This window comes from Enhydra lutris, unplaced genomic scaffold (genome assembly GCF_002288905.1).
Source record: "Enhydra lutris kenyoni isolate GAN:26980312 unplaced genomic scaffold, ASM228890v2 scaffoldscaffold21, whole genome shotgun sequence".
Taxonomy (NCBI): Eukaryota; Metazoa; Chordata; class Mammalia; order Carnivora; family Mustelidae; genus Enhydra; species Enhydra lutris.
The window spans coordinates 12,714,703-12,736,639 of NW_019154105.1; the positions used below are offsets into that span (position 1 = coordinate 12,714,703).

The window sequence follows — 21,937 nt, forward strand, 5'->3', positions numbered from 1 at the left end:
CCCAGGTCCCTTACTCAAAAACACTTCAAAAAAACAGGTGGAGGGGCGCCTGGGTGGCTCAGTGGGTTAAGCCGCTGCCTTCGGCTCAGGTCATGATCTCAGGGTCCTGGGATCGAGTCCCGCATCGGGCTCTCTGCTCAGCAGGGAGCCTGCTTCCCTCCCTCTCTCTCTGCCTGCCTCTCTGTCTACTTGTGATCTCTCTCTGTCAAAGAAATAAAATCTAAAAAAAAAACAAAAAAAAAAAACCAGGTGGAAGCCAAGTTAGAGATGAGGATTCTTCCCCGATGCAGTTAAAGGGAGAGGGAAGGACCAGAAATTTCTTTGGCAAACAGTTCCATCAATGGCATTTGTGTTTGACTGCTTTGCTTCAAATACAGTACACTCTTTGCAGAGAACAGCCAGATGTTCAGAGTGGGAGTGGCACTCTTCAACCAGCTGATGCAGGAAGTCATCTATCCTCATCTACCTCTTCCTTTCAACCTAAAGGCAATACCAGGAACCCTAGTGAGTCCAATACCTGGTTACAAGACAAGGCTGGGCTAGCTGATGTAGTCTTCTCCATTAAAAAAGTAATGGACGGAATGGGCTGAGAAACAACTACAGCATGATGGTGTTCAATAGAAAAGGCTTACAGGGGCAAAAGGAAAGGTTTCAGAGATAGGTACTGATAGGTTAGTGAAAAATAAATCACATTTTGGCTAAGAAAATAAGACAGAGGAAAGGAGAGTCAGCAATAGCTGGTTCCCCAGCAGCATTCTTACGTGATCTCTTCTTACTGGATAGAGTCCAAAGGTTAATTATATTGATGCTCTTTGTTTTCTCAGCTTGAACAAATTAAAGTGCACAAGTACCTTCAAAACAATACATGATAGGAGGAAATGGAGCCACAAATGACAATAACTGTGTCTACTCTGATAACTCACTCATTCACAGGTTTAACAATGGTCAGTCTGTAATGCACAACACAATAAACTGACCAATAAAAGGATTGTTTTGGCATTACATAACCTAGGTATAACTTTGAGGGCTTCCATAAATTAATTATATTATTATGCATAAGCATGCATATATTACCAGGCATAAAAGAACTTGATTCAAGCTAGGGGATATTTAAACAATGATAAAAATAATCCATGACTAGCCACACTGGCACTATACTTCTTTAGCATACTCATGCTTATGGCCATCAGATGCCTCACTGTTATGACGTTGCTAAGTATAGGAAGGGCTGTGGAATAGTTTGTTGGCTAGTAAAAATACCTGTGGTCAACTTGTTATTTTACTAGTTTCGCGATGTAACGTATCTACTGTGGGTTTCTGGGAGACTCAAATTCACAAATATATTTCTCCTGACTCTGCTTCCACATTTCATGGAAGGACACAGGGAAAACAGACTGCCCTGATCTCAGTCACAAAGAGGAGGATAACTCTTTAAATACATTTCTTTACACCAGTTTAAGGCAAAAGGATTACAAAATAAAATTTATGATTTTAGAAAAACAGCAATCAAGAAAATAAATATTCGAATGAAAGACAAACTTTTGCTCTAAAATCCTTTTTTTCCTCTTAGAGACCAATAAAGTTAAAAATGATTGACTTTGTTTTTGTATCTTACAACTCTTAAGAATAACTGTTAAAGAAATACCTGAATATAAAATGCTCCATTTGGTGGATAATTTAGTCTAATGTTTGATTCCTCCTTCCTTCTCTATCCTTCAAATGTCTACTAAAGTATATGTAATATCATGAAATTTGATAACACACACAAATGCTCTTTGAGTAGCCTGAACGAAGGCCATTAACGTAGGAAGGATATATTTAGGATTGATTATCTTTTGGTTGACATCCACTCGTTCTCTATCTGCATATCCTTAATCTCTGGTTTTCTGTAATTCTAGCATATATCCATAATGTTTTCAAAAAATTATGAAAGCCCTCTTGTTTTCTGCATCTATATTTTTAGGTGCACATAACCTTAAGTATATACAACCATAGGACCATATAAATAATTTATTTGAGTTTGGAATCTGGATTTTAGTAAAGAAAAAAGTCACGAGATTCTGTTAATATGAGTCTGACCAAGTTTTGGCCCAGGGATACACTAAAGAGGGATCTGTTTTTCCTTGAAAACAAGAATATAATCAATATTTTCATTGAATATGGGGTAAAATAGAATATAGCATTATTAAGCCAGTATTAATATTCATTAGTGAGGCTTTCACTTTTTAAAGGCTGTATAGTAGGAACAATTTGATCTTGTAACCTGGAAGTTTTTACTTTACTCTTGTTGCCTCTTTATTTCTGGCTAAATTATATTTTCAAGTGAGTAGACAGAAACCTGATCCTATATGTTTAATAGCTTCAGGTAAATGTACAGCTATTTATTCTTCAGTCTTAAGTGATCTATTGGCCGGAATAAAAAGGGTACATTTGATGCTCTCTCTAGTCCCAAGAACAATGTGTACCAACATACAGGTTTCTTGGTTACTGCCAGAGAGTGATTCTAATTCTTGGTAGCCTAATCACACACTTACTATGGATCCCAACTTCTGCATCTGTTTAGATGAACCACTGGCAAAATGGATGTGTGGCAATATTCAACAGTGCCCAAAAAATGAATGAATGAATGAATAGGAGTACCAATCTGCCTTCTTTATGGTGATTTTTTAGAACCGATCACACATATTCTCTTCCTCTTTCCTTCTTATTCTCTTTCCATGCGTATTTTTGTGGTCCCATATATACTAAGAATAGGATTACTGTCTGTTAACAATTTAGTCTAGTAGAGTTGAGATACAAGTAAACAAAAAATTCTCACTCAATGCAGTAAGGGTTATGATATCACAAGAGCCCAGAGGAAGAACACCTAATTTCATTTATGGGGATTAAGGACGGTGATTTGAGGATTATGCCTAACACAAATACACAGGTATCTGCATATACATGTATAAACACACACTTTTTAAGTACATTACTTGCTTTTCAGAAGTAAGACAGTAACGACTCAGAGTTGGCTGATATGCTTGTCTCCAGTATAATGAGAGAAATATACTGTCTCAATTGGGGGTTAATATTTATAAACAACTTGACTTTTCTGAAAGAATGAAGTCACATAATTTTAATATACTAATACTTTTCTAATCTCTATTGTATTTTCAACTGCTGATTATAGTCAATACCAAAAGAAAAGTTTCATTATATGCAGGCTAGAGTAGAAAGCAAGTTGGATAAATTTTTAAAATATAGGTATTACTCCTGGTTTGTGGGTCATAAACTATATGATTTTGACCGTCATTTAACATTTAAGTTAAAAGTTCATTTCCTCACTGAAAACATGAGGAAGCAAAGCAATGTGATTTTAAGATCTCTTCTAAATTTAAACATCTGACCTTTATAAAAATTCTGGTTTACATGAACACTTTTAAGCTAGCATAATCTTAAGGCAATGGCTTTTAAGTTCCTGCTCCTAGAAAGTGCTTATAAATTATTTATGTTCTCCTGCTCCATATAAAATTTGACTTTGTCCTACTAGTCACACACACAGTTGCCATCACACGAGTCAAGACCCGTCAGACTGGTTCTATTTAGATCATGAGTGACTTCTTTCTTCACCTTAATCCAGCCCATGAAATTGCTGATATAGCCTGGATGTACTCACTTGACTGCGGACCTTGGTCTCCACAGGACTCTTCCCTGCTGGTCAGCAATGTATCAGTGAGTTCCCTCTTCTTTTGTCTTAAGATTACTTGTAGTTTAAAATGGCAAGAACCACACCAGGGAATGTGTGGATCTTTAATTTACTATTTGTTTAATATAGAAACATAGTTTTGATATTTAACATGCAATTATGTCAAGAAGTACATTTCTCTTCTTTCTGTATTAGTGTTCCTTGTCATCTTAGGATTCATCCTAAAATGTTTTTCTATATACTTTCAGATAAGTTTAACAATGGATAAAGGTACATCATGTTTGACAGCTATCTTTTAGTTAGCTAGTTAGCTAGTTTCAAGAGTAGAACATTTTTTTAGCTTGGACTTTGTTTTATTGAGAAAATACTCTTATTTTCAAAGGTAGACATGAGAAAAAATAAATCTGAGGTCATGCAGATCAAAATTACATTCATTTCTGTTTAAATAGTTAAATTTAAAAAAACTGTAAATGTTTCTCAAGAGTAAGAAATAATTTAAAAAGATAGTATGATTAAATTATTATAGTTGATTTAAAAAATAAATCCAATGATGTACCTGACCACAATCACTTCTCTAACAGATAAGTCAAAATTATTTTGAGATTGTTTTCTTTAAAAGTTAGAAATTAAATAGTAATAAGGTTTCCATGTACTAGTTTGGGCTCTGAAAAATATTTTATCTTTAGATTAAAATTCTATTTTCTCTAATTCATATTTTGGCATATCATTATATTAAAAAACTTCTAGTTTGAGAAGAAAACAGTTTGGAAATGTAAAACTTCCAGTGGACTCTTAATAGGGAAAAACACTCGGGCTCTGTCATTGATAGAAAGTTTTCTACATACTTGTTATGAAAAGTTTAATACTCTTCTGTACATGTTAATGAGGCTACCAAGAGCTACAGACATAACAAATTTAGTCAGACTTCTTAAGCCTCCCTGCCTTTTGTGAGTACTTCCTCATAATCCATGATTTATTTTTCTGTCCTACCCTTTTTACTACGTTATCTGTAAGAATAGTGCTATAGAAAAGAGAGGTTTTATTTAAACATATAATCACTATCAAACTGAAGATACTAAATGGATTTCAGGCTTTGTCTATGCTGGATATCAGTTAGTCTAGAATTTGTGTAGAGTAGTTATTATGTGGGGGTATTGGGATGCATTTTTCTGAGTGTACTCTCTAATCTGAAGCAAAAGATACACCTATTTTTTGGTCCTACTTCAGAGTAGAGGGAAGATAATCTCTCAAAGAAAAAAAAATAAACAAACAAAAAAATTCCATTCTGGTCTAAAACTCTATAAAAAAGTGGAGCATATCTGTTTGTCAACCTAGGAGATGTTAAGAAAATGGGCTAGAGCGGAAAGGGATTAAATTTAATATGCACATTTTCCAGACCAAGTGCGCTAACTGGAATGCTTTGAAGAAAGAGATGTAATTGAAATATGTAGACAATTTTTTTAAGGATGTTGTTCGTAATTGGGGAGGCATATAAGAAACACTGTGGGGTTTATCAAATGGCACACTCCTTCCTCTTTAGCCAAATCTCTAAGAGCCCTTTCCCTCACTTCACCTGTTCTAAATGAAAACCAATATTTTAGAATTTAAAGGTAAGAAGACATTTGGACCAGGTAAATATTATTCTTCATATTCTTCCATTTCCCCCAAACTCTTATTTTTTTGCTATTCTTTCAGCATGAAAAGAATAACACTTGGATTTTATAAAAATGCACACACAGAGAGCAGAAGGTTAAAGAAAACTTTATCAGGAATAAGTTTAAGGGGAAGAGAGTTGGGAAGAGAAGAATATATTTATTAAATAAATATTTATTGGTGATGAGTATATATGCCAACTGTAGTTACCAGCAATCACTGACAAGAATTAAGGATAAGCAGAATGAATTTATAAACAATATCTACATAAATTTAGATAGACAGAGATGAAATGAGTAATATTCAAATCTAAAAAAATGGACAACTTTAATTTTTACTTAGTAAGATCAGAGCTACATCTTAGTCTGTGTGTGGGCCATGGATCCCCTCCATTAGAATCACTGGGTGCTTATTAAAAATAGAAAAGTTTAGTTCCAATCCCAGAAATTCTCATGGATCTCTGGTTGAGACATGGCAATGATATTTTTATTTAAAAGTTACACAAGTAATTCTTAGTCACACTAAATTTTGAGAAATGTACAGCATAAAGTCATAAAAAAGAAAGGAACATGTAAGATAGAAAGGAATTAAAGCAGAAATGAAATAGGTCAGCTTTTAGAAGAGGCAGCCCTTTGTTTTATTTAAATTGGTATAATTATTTCTTAATGGGTGGTGATCTCTCCCTAGTCACCTTTCCCTCCAAGGGAGAAGAGCATTCATTTATGCAATGTAGTGATGATTAAGGAAGAGAGGATAAATTCAGGAGGTATGGGAAACTGATGAGAGTACAAAACATGATTTGGGGAGTTTATGTCTAACAGAGAAGATGTTGGTTTAAATTAAAAATCTGTTTTCAGGGAAACCTTAACATAGAGCCAGCCAAGCGTATCTCCCCTCCCCATCCCAACTTGAAGTCAGTCAGTAGTGGTACTGAAGGGTTACCATATTGAGGTTTAGGCCCAGAGCTGCTATGGGATCCTGCTCCAAGTTTTGACAGGGCCTCACTTCATCAGCTACCATCAGTCCTGGTCCATGTAACAATTTTTATTGAGTTCTCATTGTATATTAAATTCTGTGTGGAAGAAAACTACCTGTGGAACACCTATTATGTATAGTACATTTTGTAAAATGCGATCTCATTTAATTTTGGAAATACCTTGAGAAACACTTATTGCAATAACTCCTTTAAAAGACGGAATCAGTGCAACTCAGGCTGTGCAGCATTAGTAAGTGTTGGATGTAGAATCTGAACTTGGCTTTCCTGGCTCTAAGGTGTATAGTGAACACATTGTCTATCACGTGTGCAGAGCTAAAGGAAGAGTCTTTTGAAAGTTTGCATTCTGACAGAGATAAGGAATACACACACACATACACACACAGATACAGACCTGGAGAAATTGCAGGTGTATTTATAGTCATAGATGGCTATACACTGTCTAGGCAAAGAAACAGATCGTACACAGGTTGATGTGAAATAATGTACATACATGCTGAAAGAGGAAGGGTGGTGGTATAATTTTACTTAAGAAACATTTTAAAGATGCATGGACTGCCCTTTCTTAGATTTTCTTAAAACTGTCTTTGTATTTAAATAAGATGAAAATATGACCTAACTTCTCTACACTATCTTAAAGGTGATCAGTGACTGAGAGCATAGCACCTTAATTGCATCATCACTGTTTTCTAAAAAGGATTACAGCATTTGCTATTTCATGAAAATCAAGTTCACTTAGTACAGTGTATCATGGAAGGATTCGTCAGTCTGTAGTAACTATAACTGTCTCAATGAACCTTATTGTTATTTTTTCATTGTTGTCCGCTTTCCTCCAAAAATATGTCATTGCTTCGATACAAGGAGGGAATAAATAGAACAATTCAAGAAAAAAGGCAAAATCATGAGTTTCAATATCAGCGTTGAGATTCATAAGTATGCCTGATGGCTTTAGTTCTTGAGAATGGGGTGAGTTAAGCATTTGTGGAGCAGGTTATCTAAGATGGAAGATGGTCCATGCTCTGACTGCCTTTCATGGCTTGGTCAGCATTAGGTTTTAGAGGAAATGCACAAAGAACTTCTCAAAATGCACTCCTTCAGACACTTTTTCATCAAAGATGGTGGGTGAGAATTAGGAAGAATGATCTCACAATTTCAAACATAATTTAATACATTGGAAATGAGTGGATTAGAGAATAGGAAACTTCTAAGAGGTTGAGGGGAAAAAATGGGTGTAGGGACACCAAGTCATGCCAGAATCTGCGTGCCAAAACGTCTCCCACTTACATATATGGTCTGTGTGGTTGGGCAATTTGTGAGATTTTTAGAATAGTAATTCTGAGGTAATAGAACTAAGGGGAATCCAAAGTACCATGTATCATGACTAAATTCTACCCTCCAATCTTTCATCTGAAAATGTCAGAGGATAACTCTTTTTCAAAGCTGCAAAAGCAGATATAGAAGAACTTATCACTTTGTTTAAAGTTAAACTGTGAGTCAGTACAGAACAAAGTAACAATTGCCGTCATTTGTTTTACATGTTCTATGAGACAACTACTGTTCTAAAACATCACAAGTGTTTAATCTTTAAAACAACCTATGGTTATATTATTATACACATTTTATAGATGAGGAAATTAAGGTTCAGATGATAACATTATCTGCTCAGAGGTAATACACGGCAGAACTGGGAATTAATCTAGGTCCATCTGACTCCAAATCTATGCTCCTAACTACAGTGGTGTAACCATCCTCACGTCTCTTGTATCCACTTTGGTAGTTCTACTGCTAGGATGATTTAACTGTCTGATTGTGTCAAAAGATATAAAAGTTATATTTACAAGGAACAATGCTATTATTCAATGAATAGTCTTCTCAGTGGACCTCCAAGGCTGGTAGACAGGAAGCATTGCTATCTGTGTTCTGTAAAGTAGGTGATACAACCTTCAAAGATTAGGTAATTTGCATGTGGTTACAGGAATTGGTGCGTCAGTCAGCACTAGAGATAGAATCAGTTCTTCCTGTTCACCTGTAAACCTAATCCAATACCATGAAGTAGAAGGGTTAAATTAACACAGATGTTCACATGACTCAGGAAATACTATTGCTATTATCACTATTACATTTGGAGATGTATAGAAATATATGGCCTTTTAAAAATTAGTTGTTCATTTTAAAAACTGACATGCCAGGTCACATTTAGCAAAATCCAGAGAGGGTACATATAACAGGAAAAAAAACAAGTGTATATTCTGTATAGTTGATTCCACCATTTATTTTCTTATTTAGTATTTATCAGCAACACTGTAAAGTAGATAATTTTAATATTACCATGAATTTACAGGTAGGGAAACCAAAGAATAGTAAGACAGAGATTTCCAAATCTCTGAGGAAGTGATTGGTAGAGCTGGAGTTGGAACATACGTCTTTCTTAGTTGAATTCCGTTTTGCACATAAGACCTAATGCAAACCCTTGACACATGGAACAGAGTTGCTATGGGTGAAATGGCACTAATCTTGGGAGCCTCACTGCTCTATCTTCTCCTTATCCCCTTAGGCACACAGAAGGCAATTTGAGGGACTTTCAACCCACTTTGAAAGCAAATTAATTTCTCACTATGAAGGAGGATATAGTGACAACAGACAACATTTGTGGAGCACTGACTGTGTGCCTGGCCTGATGCCAATTGCTCTGTGGGCATTATTTCATTTAACCCTCAGAAGAACCCTATACTTAGGTCCTATCAGTAGCCCCATTTATAGGTGGGGAAATGTAGAATCTGAGAGAGTGAGTAATTTCAGACCCACCTAGTGAGTGAGAGGCAGAGCCAGGACTAAATCCAAAGTGTTGGAGGCCAAAACCCAGACCTTTATCCAATAAGTAAGAAATTGAAATCATTTGCTTAAAGTCATAGAGTATAGTCAAGAGTATCTTAAAATCAGCTGCTAGAGAACATTACATAAAAATATTTTATCATCTTTCCCATATAAACTATAAAAAATTAGTTTCCCAAAGATACTGTTTCCCAAAGATAATTACAAAAAAGTGGCAATTCACCTTGATTGCAACTAATTTGTTTTGCATATTGTAATAGCATCAGATTTAGCTATATATGAGGGACAAGAAATTTAGGGTAACAGTGGCTTATAAAAAATGGAATTAGTATAAACAAGTCTGGAGGCAGGCAGATAGGCCTGTGGACAAGGAGCACTATTCTATTTTCCAAGATGGCTATGTGCTCAACAAATATCAAAGATTGTATTATTAAGAAAAAGTTACTTGGGGTAGACACCGACAAGGATCTACTACAGACATGTTAAGTTTGAATGACTAGAGGTATATGCTATTGTGATGAAAAGAAGGCAGTAGATGTATGGGTCTGAAGGTTAGCCAAGTGATCTGAGCTGCATTTATGGATCTGGTAGTCATCAGCAAGTAGATGTAAATTAAGGCCATAGCATTGGTAACTGAAGATATTTTATTCTTTTGGATAAAATAACACCTTTCTTATAGTTTTATGGTATTAATTTGGTGTTCCATTCAAAAGTTAAGACTCAATACTTCCACCTATTACAGGTCAGCAGCTGGGGCAGGAAATTCATTAATCAAGAAATCTCACTTCTGGGAAAATAAACATTAACAGAATCCATGCATTTTCCAATTGCCCTTCATTGATACGTTAATTCCGGTAGGGTTTTATTATAAAAAGGAATTTCTAGGTTATTGGAGGGATTCTTTGTGTGTGGCTTACAGTGTTTGCCAGGAAAACAGCAATCCGGAGTATACCATAGACTCCTAGTGTGTCTTTCAACTGACACATTCCAATTCTAAGGGCCATCATTGTTTTACATAAAATGAAATTTCATGGTTCTAGGGATTTTAAAACTGGCTTAGGAGGCAAGTAATAAAATTTATGACTTCCTCATATGAAACGTGAATTATTTAAAATCACTTACAGTTCCTTACTTCGTTCCACTTCTCTGGCATGTGGCAACCAGAAAAATGAGACATTTGAAAAATTATGTTAAAGCTAATTGTTTAGTAATTGCTGAATTTTAATTATAATATATTAAGCATTTTTAAGTAATGTGAGGCACGGAACACTAAATTTGATGGAAATTAAAGAGTATCTAGATCAGTTAAAATCCTCATTGTTTTTTAGCAGATGAGGAAAATGAGAGGACACTCAACATCACACAAGTTGGGGATTAAGGAATGCTGGAACTTATGTGATGTTGAATATGCTTTCAGGTTTCTCATCTCAGAATTTTCAGACTTAGATGAAAGGACTTAATCCTTAAGCAGAAACCTTTAGATCTAAGATGCAGGTCACTGGACTTACAGTTTAGAGCTAATTCTACTCTATCACGCCAACTCTCGTAGGAGGTGTCTAAACAAAGTTATGAAAAATATTTGGTAGGAAGACATCTAACATTACAAAAAGTTTCTGAAAGTCTATGTTATGTATTAACCTTGAAAGTGTCTCTGAGCTTAGGTTTCTCAACTACTTTTCTTCTGATAATACCTGCCACCACATACTTACACACTCCCTGTTAATTCTTATTTTTTTAAATATATTTTTAAGTGCGTACAATTCCCCATGACTGGCTGCAATGGCATCCTTTGTCAACATTTCTGTGGGAAGCTGTTGCCTTTAAAGTTCCTTACTCAGATTGTGGCAGTTTATTATCTTGAAGTAAAAAGGGTTTGAAGAAAAGAAAGCAAATATCTTAGTAGAATTAAGGATGAAAATAGCTCAGTTTATAAGTCCATAAACCCATACTAATTATTTAATAATATATCTAAATTTTGTGGAACCACATCTATCTGTGATTACATATTTCTAGAAGTCAGGCAAAGTGTCAACCTGAATCTCAGTTTGTAGTTTCCTGTGCTGTACCATATCTGGTTGGGAACTTAATAAATACCTTGTTCATCACACAGTGGAGATCAGAGACATTCCTTACTGTTGAGTTGTCACTGATACTTGCCAGAAATATAATACATGTATTTAACAAAGTCTGATGATCGCATATGTGATCTTCACAACTTCCTTTAAAAGTAGGTGGGAGGAAAGATACTATCACTTGAGTGTTATGGTTGGTTAAATATAGGAATGGTTAAGTTATGGGTTTTGCTTAAGTTAAAAGTTCATGAGTGGTAGGGTTTTCTGTCACAATGGTTATTCACAATGTTTATTAAAAACTTACTACTATAGTAAGTACTGTACTTACTACTGTACTAAGTAATACTATGTTTTTATGCCTACAATTTCAATAACCTTTAGATACTTTATAATGTGAAAATCCAATTACAGAGCCATTTCAGTAATAGTTAAGGAAGTATTGTTAGATTTTTTTTTAAATATTGAGTCTCCTTTATTCTTTTATTTTTTTCCCAGTGTTCCAAAATTCATTGTTTATGCACACTCAGTGCTCTATGCAATACGTGCCCTCCATAATACCCACCACCAGGCTCACCCAACCCTTCACCCCCTTCCCTCCAAAACCCTCCATTTGTTTGTCAGAGTCCACAGTCTCTTATGTTTCGTCTCCCCCTCCGATTTCCCCGGTCTCACCTCTCCTCTCCATCTCCCGATGTCCTCCGTGTTATTCCTTATGTTCTACAAGTAAGTGAAACCATATGATAATTGACTCTCTCTGCTTGACTTATTTCACTCAGCATAATCTCCTCCAGTCCCATCCATGTTGATATAAAAGTTGGGTATTCATTCTTTCTGATGGAGGCATTATATTCCATTGTATATATGGACCATATCTTATTTATCCATTCGTCCATTGAAGGGCATTTTGGTTCTTTCCACAGTTTGGCAACTGTGGCCATTGCTGCTATGAACGTTGTGGTACTGATGGCCCTTTTTTCACTGCATCTGTATCTTTGGAGTAAATACCCAATAGTGCAATTGCAGGGTCATAGGGTAGCTCTATTTTTAATTTCTTAAGGAATCTCCACACTGTTTTCCAAAGTGGCTGCACCAACTTGCATTCCCACCAATAGTGTAAGAGGGTTCCCCCTTTTCCACATTCTCTCCAACACTTGCTGTTTCCTGTTCTGTTAATTTTGACCATTCTAACTGGTATAAGGTGGTATCTCAATGTGATTTTGATTTGAATCTCCCTGATGGCTAGTGATAATGAACATTTTTTCATGTGTCTGTTAACCATTTGTATGTCTTCATTGGAGAAGTGTCTGTTCATGTCTTTTGCCCATTTTTTGATGTGATTATCTGTTTTGTGTGTGTTGAGTTTGAGGAGTTCTTTATAGATCTTGGATATCAGCCCTTTGCCTGTAGTGTCATTTGCAAATATCTTCTCCCATTCTCTGGGTTGCCTCTTTGTTTTGATGACTGTTTCCTTTGCTGTGCAGAAGATTTCAAAAGCTTCAAAGCTTGTTATATATTTTTAAAAATTATCATAGAGTTTAGTATGAATGATTCATACTGCTCCCCTTCCCCACACCGTCAAACTGTTTTTACTAAATAGTAATTGATGTCATTTGCCAATATTGAAGAAAACACTAAGAGTATTACAAAACTAATTTTGGTTTCAATGGTAGGAATATTGTGGAGACTATAGTTCATTACATTACATAGTAATTTTTTATGAGGAAAAGAATTGTATTGTTACTGAATAATTGTTCACTGTTTATCTTATGGTTGCCATGAAAAAGGTACCTAAAGAGGGTTTGCTTGTTTGCTTTGTTTTTTATTTTTGTTTTTGAGTTGGCTGCTGGAAAGCTACAAATTTTGTGGCCTGACTTAAGGAAATGTCTAGATGGGAATTAATGCAGTCTTTGTAAATATATATATATATATACATATATATATATATATATACACACACACACACACACACACACACACATACACACACATATATATGTACATGTATATATTTATATATATTACTCTACATATCTATATATACTCTCTATATATCTCTCTCTATATATATCTTTCTCCTTATGTTATCTTAAGCTAATCTAGAACAAGGTGTAATGTAAACTAAAACATTTTTAATAAAAACAATGAACTCACCATTTATCTTAGTGTTGTAAAGAGAAAATGGAAATGGTTTTCTGATAATTAGACTCCCACCTTGTTGTATGAGAATTATTTGTAGTTATCATTCTTGAGAATGCACACATAATCCAGTCCAAGGGCCTCGCTGTTGTTAGTAGATATTTTATAAATATGTTTGTGTAACAGTTAACAGGACAGAAATATGTTCTTTGCAATTTTAGAAGTAATTTGTATTTATTTATTTTTAGAAAAAGCAATGAAAATATATGATCCATGAACACATATACAAATTTTAGTTCCAACCTGTATATTTTTATAATCTTATTTGACAAGGTGTAAGAAAGATTAAAGAGCTCTCCAATGCCTGCTGCTATGAGTCTTCCACAGAGAAGAAATCACCTGAAGTATTTGTGTGGATAGGACAAGTGGGTACAACTCAATCAGCTAAAGAAATAAGCTAGTGACAAAAACATAATAAAAATTGAATTAATGCTTATTGACTGATATTTGAAATCCCAAGCACTGATTTAGGGGATTAACAATGTCATAAGGTACTAGGTTGTTACGTCATTGTGACATCTTTCTTTATGCTTTTGTTTTGATATTGCAATGCATAGACATGCAATAGCCCCAAATAATGTGTTTCCTGAAATTAATGTCCCCTCATTTGCATTTGTCACTTTCTGTACTATTATAATACTTTACAGTGGATAGATCAAATCACAGTTGGAAAATCATGTGTTTTAAACACATGTAATGTAGAAATATTAACCACAAAACTTGATCATTATATAAAGTGTTTTATGGAAATCAGGTTTTACTTAAATAATAATTATTCTCCACAATGTCTGACCTGTCTTTCCTTGTATGTATATACCTTGTGCTTTTCTAAAACTAAGGCAAACCAGAAGTGCTTTGAGAGACATGGAGACCCATATTGTGGTATTGACAAATGATCAGTTTAATCTGGTTTAGTCAACTTCAATTCAGTTCCTTCTGTGAACCTATCTTGAGCATGTGGTTTGAGAATATAGAGATAGTAAGGCTCACTCCCTACCCTTAAGGAGCTCAAAATATGTACTTCAACATGATGGTCAAGGTAGACCTAACTGAAGTGGAGGGGATTTTTTGAACAGGCTCTTAAATACAAATGAGCTTTTAAGATGCAAACAAAACATAAATCCTGTTACTCCAGGTAGGAAGCAAACAGAAGCAAAGGCAAAGAGCCTGAAAGTTAATGGGGAAAAGAGGAATGCCAGGCTAACTAAAGCCAATTTGGGTTTTATTATTCTCAGCCATTGGCTACATCACTTCTAGAAAGATAGCTTACTGGAATGGAGAATGATTCAGAGGTTAAGAGGACAGAAGAGAAGCTGATATTAAGCTAGAGGACACAATTTAGTGAGAATTCCAGAATAAAGTCAGTGGCAATGGGATTGGAGACAGACTACATTAAATTTGCCATGCAGATGAGACTAGAAAATGAGAAGACTATTACAGCTTCCCAACACAATAAACATTGACTTGTAGACCATTGCTTTAAGTCAACCATCAGTTAACTATGGCCCACCACCTGTTTTTGTACAGTGCTTGAGCTAAGAATGATTTTTATACTTTTATGGTTGAAAAAAAATTAAAAGAAGAAAACTATTCATGAGAAAATTAGATGAAATTCAAATTTTAGTGCACAGAAATAAAGTATTATTGGAACACAACCACGTACATTTGTGCTTTGTCAATGGTTGCTTTATGGCTACAAGGGCACAGCTAAGTAGTTGCAGCAGAGAATGTGTGACCCAGAAAGCCTAAAATCGTTTCTATTGGAACTTTACAGAGGAGTGTGCCGACTTCTGGCTTAAGTAGTTGATAATAATGCTTTGGAACCACCAACGTTATAGATAATGTACACATATTCAGTTAAAACATCTCAGCGGGACTGGGCTGGTGAAACATGAAGACTAAGAATATCATTGCCGCTTACCATTACTGAGAATGAGCAAAGAATTTGTCATCTACTGTTAATCAGTCTACAGTGGTGGTTTTATGTAGGTGTTTGTTCTGATAAACTTTCCTCTGAAGCCCTATGAGCCGGGACTTACTCTCCAGGGCTTGCCATGAGGTTTATTTGTGTTAGTATCTTTTGCTTGCCCTTGCCCTTTTGTTGCTGTTGCTGCTTTTCCTTTTTAGTACTATTCTTAAAATGACACATGAAGAAGTGATAGTACAACTGTGGATACAACTCTGGACATATTACTTGTCTTCTGACAATTTTAGGTTTATAAAAATGTACCTGTATTTTAACTGCTATATTCATCATCTACTCACAACTCTCCACAAATTGAAAGGAAAAATCATAGAAAGAAATAAATTTGACACTATTGAAGCTATTAGAATTTATCCAGTCTGAAGGTGATTTTACATGAAAAGGTTCAGATAAGTTTCGAAAGGCCACAATAACCACAAGGACTTGTGTACAGGAGGGGTTAATTATGTAATTGTCTACTGATATGTAAAATGGACTTATTCCTCCATTTTACCTATCTTTTTTAACACAATTCTACCACACGTAGTTTGAAGTAATTCATTACTTAATCTCTTGCTGAGAGAGCAACAGAAAGTAATTAAGAAACAGGGTAAATCAGTTTGCAAAGCAATGCCATTCAGACTGGGAAGGGAAGATTTAAAGTCTCAAATGACAAACATCTCAGTATGGTCATTACCATTATTATTAATAATTAAAATAATGATGATAATAATAATAGACCTTGCTGATAATTTTCTGCTTGTGAACTCAAAGTAATAAAAAGAAAAAACTTTACTGTTTTTATCTCTACATAGTTCATCATGTTAGGTGGGGTCTGAAATTATTATCTCTGGTTTTGACATGGAAAATATAAGAGAGAGAATTGAATCTACTAGTATAAGATTATACAATAAGTAAGTTGGTGGCAGGACTCAAAATTAGACCCTCCTCATAGTTTATTCAAAATGTTTTTGATGGGGGCACCTGGATGGCCCAGTCAGTTAAGCAACGGCCTTCGGCTCAAGTCATGATCTCAGGGTCCTGGGATCTAGCCCTGAGTTGGGTTTCCTATTCAGCAGGGAGTCTGTTTCTCCCTCTGCCCCTTCCCTGACTCATGCTGTCTCTCTCTATCAAATAAATAAATAAAATTTTTTAAAAATTATTTTAAAAAAACCTGGAACATACAATGCATATTTTTCTGCAACATTTTTTCCTTAAAATGTAAAATATCATTGGCTATTTCCATGTTGATACTTCTAGATTTACCCCATCAATTTAATGGCTGTGTTGTTTTAATTTTCTGTTTTGATCAAAAGTTATAGAACAATTAGAACTTCTGCCATATTTCACAACTCTACACAGTGATCATATATTTTTGCTAATTACAGCACATTTGCTATAATTACAAATTCATAGTCTTCATCTGGCATGTTTTGACATTAGTTGAGAAGCCCTTTCCTCCCCATATTTCCCCCAAAGTTTTGTTTACATCTGCTATGCACATCTTCTTTCTTCTGAAACAGGTGAATAGCAAGTATTCAGAGATGAAGGAACAGGAATGAATTTTTAGGGTTTTTAGGCACATTTGCACATAAAAAATTAATGACCTCCTCATGGAGCAATCTTTTTATCTTGCAGTAATTGCCATTGTAGGATCAGGAGTTTGGAATATCATTTAAGGGAGAACTGAACATTGAAGAGATTGGGGAGAGGAAGACGACGTGTCCTTGGCTATATAGTCTCATAGGAAAATCACAGGAACAATACAGGAGATCAGATAGAGTCTCTAGAGCCTTTCACTGTATCTCAGTGCCTTCAGGAGGGGCAGAGTCATGTAGTAATGATGACAGTCTTGACTTCTGTGACAAAGTTCCAACAGAACAAAACATCGAGGCAGAGCCAAGCTATGATGTGATAGGCCCCAAAATGATATCACATCTTGGCCCTACATAACTGGAAACTGAGTCCCCTTGCTTCCTGTAAGCAGAAATTATTTATTGCAAAAGTAGCTGTGCAATTTGCATAAAGTTTTTTTTTTTATTTGACAGAGAGAGATCACAAGTGGGCAGAGAGGCAAGCAGAGAGAGAGAGGAGGAAGCAGCCCAATGTGGTACTCGATCCCAGGACCCCAAGATCATGACCTGAGCCGAAGGCAGAGGCTCAACCCACTGAGCGACCCAGGCGCCCCTTGCAGAAAGTTTTCACGTTCATGATCTCATTCAGGATCTCAAAATCAACCATGTGCTTCAGACCGAATGTCTATACTGTCCCTTATTGACAGATGAAGAACTTAGCTCAGAGTTTAAATGATTTGTCCAAGTCACACAGCTGTTAGGGGAAGAGCTGGATTGAGAATCCTCTCTACTGTGACTGACCTCCCTGTGCTCCTCCAGCATCACACCACACTTCATCCCAGCCCTCACATATCAGACAGTGCTCTGGAGATAAGCATACTTACCAGTGAGTCTACCAGCATGATATATACCTCAAGAACTATAAAATAACAGCTTCATATTCAAACTCCTTAGCTAACTCTGACTTATTATTTTATTTTCTCTAGCTTTTGAGTTTGCTTAGCAACTACTAAAACACAAGGAAATAGCAACTGTACTAATTAAACAAAAACCCAACTGACCAACATTTTTCAGTAACATGTTTTTGAAAGCAGCAAAAAATGGGAGAGGTTGAGGGAATCCTATGCAGAAGGGATTTCCTGTAGTGTTACTAAGGTTTAGAGTACAAGCACTCGGGTTCTCTAGAAGGGAATTCCGGTAATCTCTTATGTGTACTCTCAAAGTTTGTTTGGAAATAATTCAGAAAAATAGAGTAGAAATATAAATTTTATCTGGAACAGAATGGATCAAGCTGTAACATATTTCATAGACCTTTTAAGATTTTAGAGTGGTAAAACCAGGCTTTAAACATTTTCATAGCTCTGATTGTGCCTAACTCAATATTTTGGACATAATCAGCTCAATAAATCATAGCTAACACTTACTAAGTATTTTCTACATGCCAGGCACTGTCGTAGACACTTTATATATAATAATTCATTTAATCCTTACAACAATCCTATGAGATAGGTACTATCACAATCATCTTCCCTTTATGGATGAGGAAACAGGCAGAGAGATGTCAAATGACTTGCCTAAAATCAGGCAACCAGAGCCAGAACTGGCTTCAGCAGCCTGGAACCAGAATCTGTTCCAAACCTAAACAGTATTCTACCACGTGAGGGTCCTGAATTCCCCAGAAATATCTACTTTACCCAAGGAGTGGGTGTGGTGTGCCCTGTGATATAACCCATTTATTTGCTTGCTTTCTCAGGCCAGCTGTGGTGAAGAACAGGAAGAGAGCTTGTTTGGAACCCTGGGTTATTGGCCTCATCACCTTTATCTCCCTGATTGTCCTGGCCGTGTGCATTGGACTTACCGTTCCCTTATTGACAGATGAAGAACTTAGCTCAGAGTTTAAATGATTTGTCCAAGTCACACAGCTGTTAGGGGAAGAGCTGGATTGAGAATCCTCTCTACTGTGACTGACCTCCCTGTGCTCCTCCAGCATCACACCACACTTCATCCCAGCCCTCACATATCAGACAGTGCTCTGGAGATAAGCATACTTACCAGTGTGTCTACCAGCATGATATATACCTCAAGAACTATAAAATAACAGCTTCATATTCAAACTCCTTAGCTAACTCTGACTTATTATTTTATTTTCTCTAGCTTTTGAGTTTGCTTAGCAACTACTAAAACACAAGGAAATAGCAACTGTACTAATTAAACAAAAACCCAACTGACCAACATTTTTCAGTAACATGTTTTTGAAAGCAGCAAAAAATGGGAGAGGTTGAGGGAATCCTATGCAGAAGGGATTTCCTGTAGTGTTACTAAGGTTTAGAGTACAAGCACTCGGGTTCTCTAGAAGGGAATTCCGGTAATCTCTTATGTGTACTCTCAAAGTTTGTTTGGAAATAATTCAGAAAAATAGAGTAGAAATATAAATTTTATCTGGAACAGAATGGATCAAGCTGTAACATATTTCATAGACCTTTTAAGATTTTAGAGTGGTAAAACCAGGCTTTAAACATTTTCATAGCTCTGATTGTGCCTAACTCAATATTTTGGACATAATCAGCTCAATAAATCATAGCTAACACTTACTAAGTATTTTCTACATGCCAGGCACTGTCGTAGACACTTTATATATAATAATTCATTTAATCCTTACAACAATCCTATGAGATAGGTACTATCACAATCATCTTCCCTTTATGGATGAGGAAACAGGCAGAGAGATGTCAAATGACTTGCCTAAAATCAGGCAACCAGAGCCAGAACTGGCTTCAGCAGCCTGGAACCAGAATCTGTTCCAAACCTAAACAGTATTCTACCACGTGAGGGTCCTGAATTCCCCAGAAATATCTACTTTACCCAAGGAGTGGGTGTGGTGTGCCCTGTGATATAACCCATTTATTTGCTTGCTTTCTCAGGCCAGCTGTGGTGAAGAACAGGAAGAGAGCTTGTTTGGAACCCTGGGTTATTGGCCTCATCACCTTTATCTCCCTGATTGTCCTGGCCGTGTGCATTGGACTTACCGTTCATTATGTGAGATACAGTAAGTACGGGCTGCCCTGGCATCATGTGACTTGCCCCCAAATGTTTCCTGATGTGCATTGTGGTTTTGATTTGCCTCATTATGTGAGATACAGTAAGTACGGGCTGCCCTGGCATCATGTGACTTGCCCCCAAATGTTTCCTGATGTGCATTGTGGTTTTGATTTGCCTCAGGCTTATTCATTCATGACTACAACTCATTGGCAGAGCTGGTACAAAGCATTCTTTACCTGCCTTGTCTCTCTCACATAATCCTTATAAGCCAAGGAGGATTCTTTCTTCTATCTTTGATGTAGCAATGCTTCCTGCTGGGAATAGCATGCTAGTTTTTATGTTCATTAATAAGCGATAATCAAATATTAAATAGGGGAAGACCATGGGAGAGCTAGAGTTGAACGTGTTGTTTGAGGATGCAGAGCAATCACCTTGATTTAAAATTATTCCAACTTACTGACATCCTGAGAGCCCGAAAAATAATTACATAATCAAGGATCATAAAGAAGTTGTCTCTGTTCTGTACTAGTAAGCTGGAAAAATGCTCATAATTACATATTGTTTAATAAGTGTCTGTTTCTGTTGTTTTTAATCTCATCTTGGTATGTATTGCATGTGATTAAAGAGGATAGAATATGCTGAGAAGGTTAATTATAAAGAGGTTCATTCTGTGGTAATCAGGTATCTCACAGCTAGATGAACCATGAGTCTGCTCTGTTATTAGAAAGGTCCCCAGGGTACTTCAGGACTGTTCTTCCAGGGTATAACAACCCTTCTGAAGTTTCCCTCTACTCTGCCTGAAGTTATAATTAGTTGACTCCACTATGACCTATTGGCTTAATATCTCCCTTAGTGACTATCTAATGCTTTGATGTTCAAGACACTGTAACTGAAGAAGCTAATTACTTGATTCTAATTTAATTGGGAATTTGCACAAGTTGCTTTCATGTAAAGAGACAAGGTGATCTGTAAATTGGTTATCGTCCTCCACTGACAGACATAATCTCAATTCCAATCTCAATTTCTAAAGCAAGGTAGATCATTTCTGGGTAGTTTAAAGAAAATATATTTAAAGTAAAGACTTTTTTTTGGTTGAGTTTACCCACACACAAGTCTTTAAATTTTGGAATATCTATATTTTGGTTATTTCTGTGGACTGTCTTTTTAATTAAAAAGAAAAAAAATAATGGCTAAAATAACTTTATAATTCTGCAGTTCTATTAGGACTATATCGAGTCTCATTACATTGTAAACGTCATAATACTTCTCCACAGATGCTTAACACTATGTTTTGTTCATTTTTAATATTCCCAGAACTTAGAAGGATCTTGGCACATATTAAATAATGAATATCTATTGAATACTGAATGATAAAGATTAGTGAATCAAACCTATGATATTTTAAAGGGGGCATACTTTGGTTTGTCTGACATCACAAAGAATTCCTACTAAAGCTAGAGGTCTCATTGTCTCAGTGAGAGAAAATGTTTCTTACTGCTTCTCCATTTGCCTCTTCCCAAGCCATCTTGCTCACATGCATACAATGAAAACCTGGCAAGATTTTTCCAGTCACCTGTTCCTGCATCCTATTGTTTGAATGATTAGTGTAGTAATATGGAACACCTAACTTCCACACTGCCCACACAGCACACCTGAATAAACAGTAGTTGTTGTGATATGGGTTACTGTCTTACATATGTGACTTGCCCTCTGTTCGGACATAGAAACAAAGAACAGAGTGGATACAGCACATGAGCATTTAGGAGTTGGCATACCTAAATAACCAAACTAAAATAAATAGTTACAGAAACAGACAGATTAAGATGGAGGTGACTTACCTTGAAAAACAAACATTATTTTGGCATAAAGCCCAGGACCACAGAGCATTGTGTGTGGCAGCTGGTGTTCAGGGGCCTTTGGGACTGC

General features: G+C 35.9%; 1 protein-coding gene across 1 annotated transcript in view; it reads left to right on the forward strand.

Moving 5' to 3' along the window:
- The first annotated feature begins 3,673 nt into the window (after positions 1–3,673).
- The window catches only part of LOC111149345 (transmembrane protease serine 11E-like), a 53,033-nt gene continuing 34,769 nt past the window's right edge, over positions 3,674–21,937 (forward strand). Inside the window, exons 1-2 of the mRNA XM_022506341.1 lie at positions 3,674–3,714; positions 19,894–20,018. Coding sequence (XP_022362049.1) covers positions 3,707–3,714; positions 19,894–20,018 — 133 coding nt within the window. The 5' untranslated portion in view covers positions 3,674–3,706. The remainder of the gene's footprint in view (positions 3,715–19,893; positions 20,019–21,937) is intronic.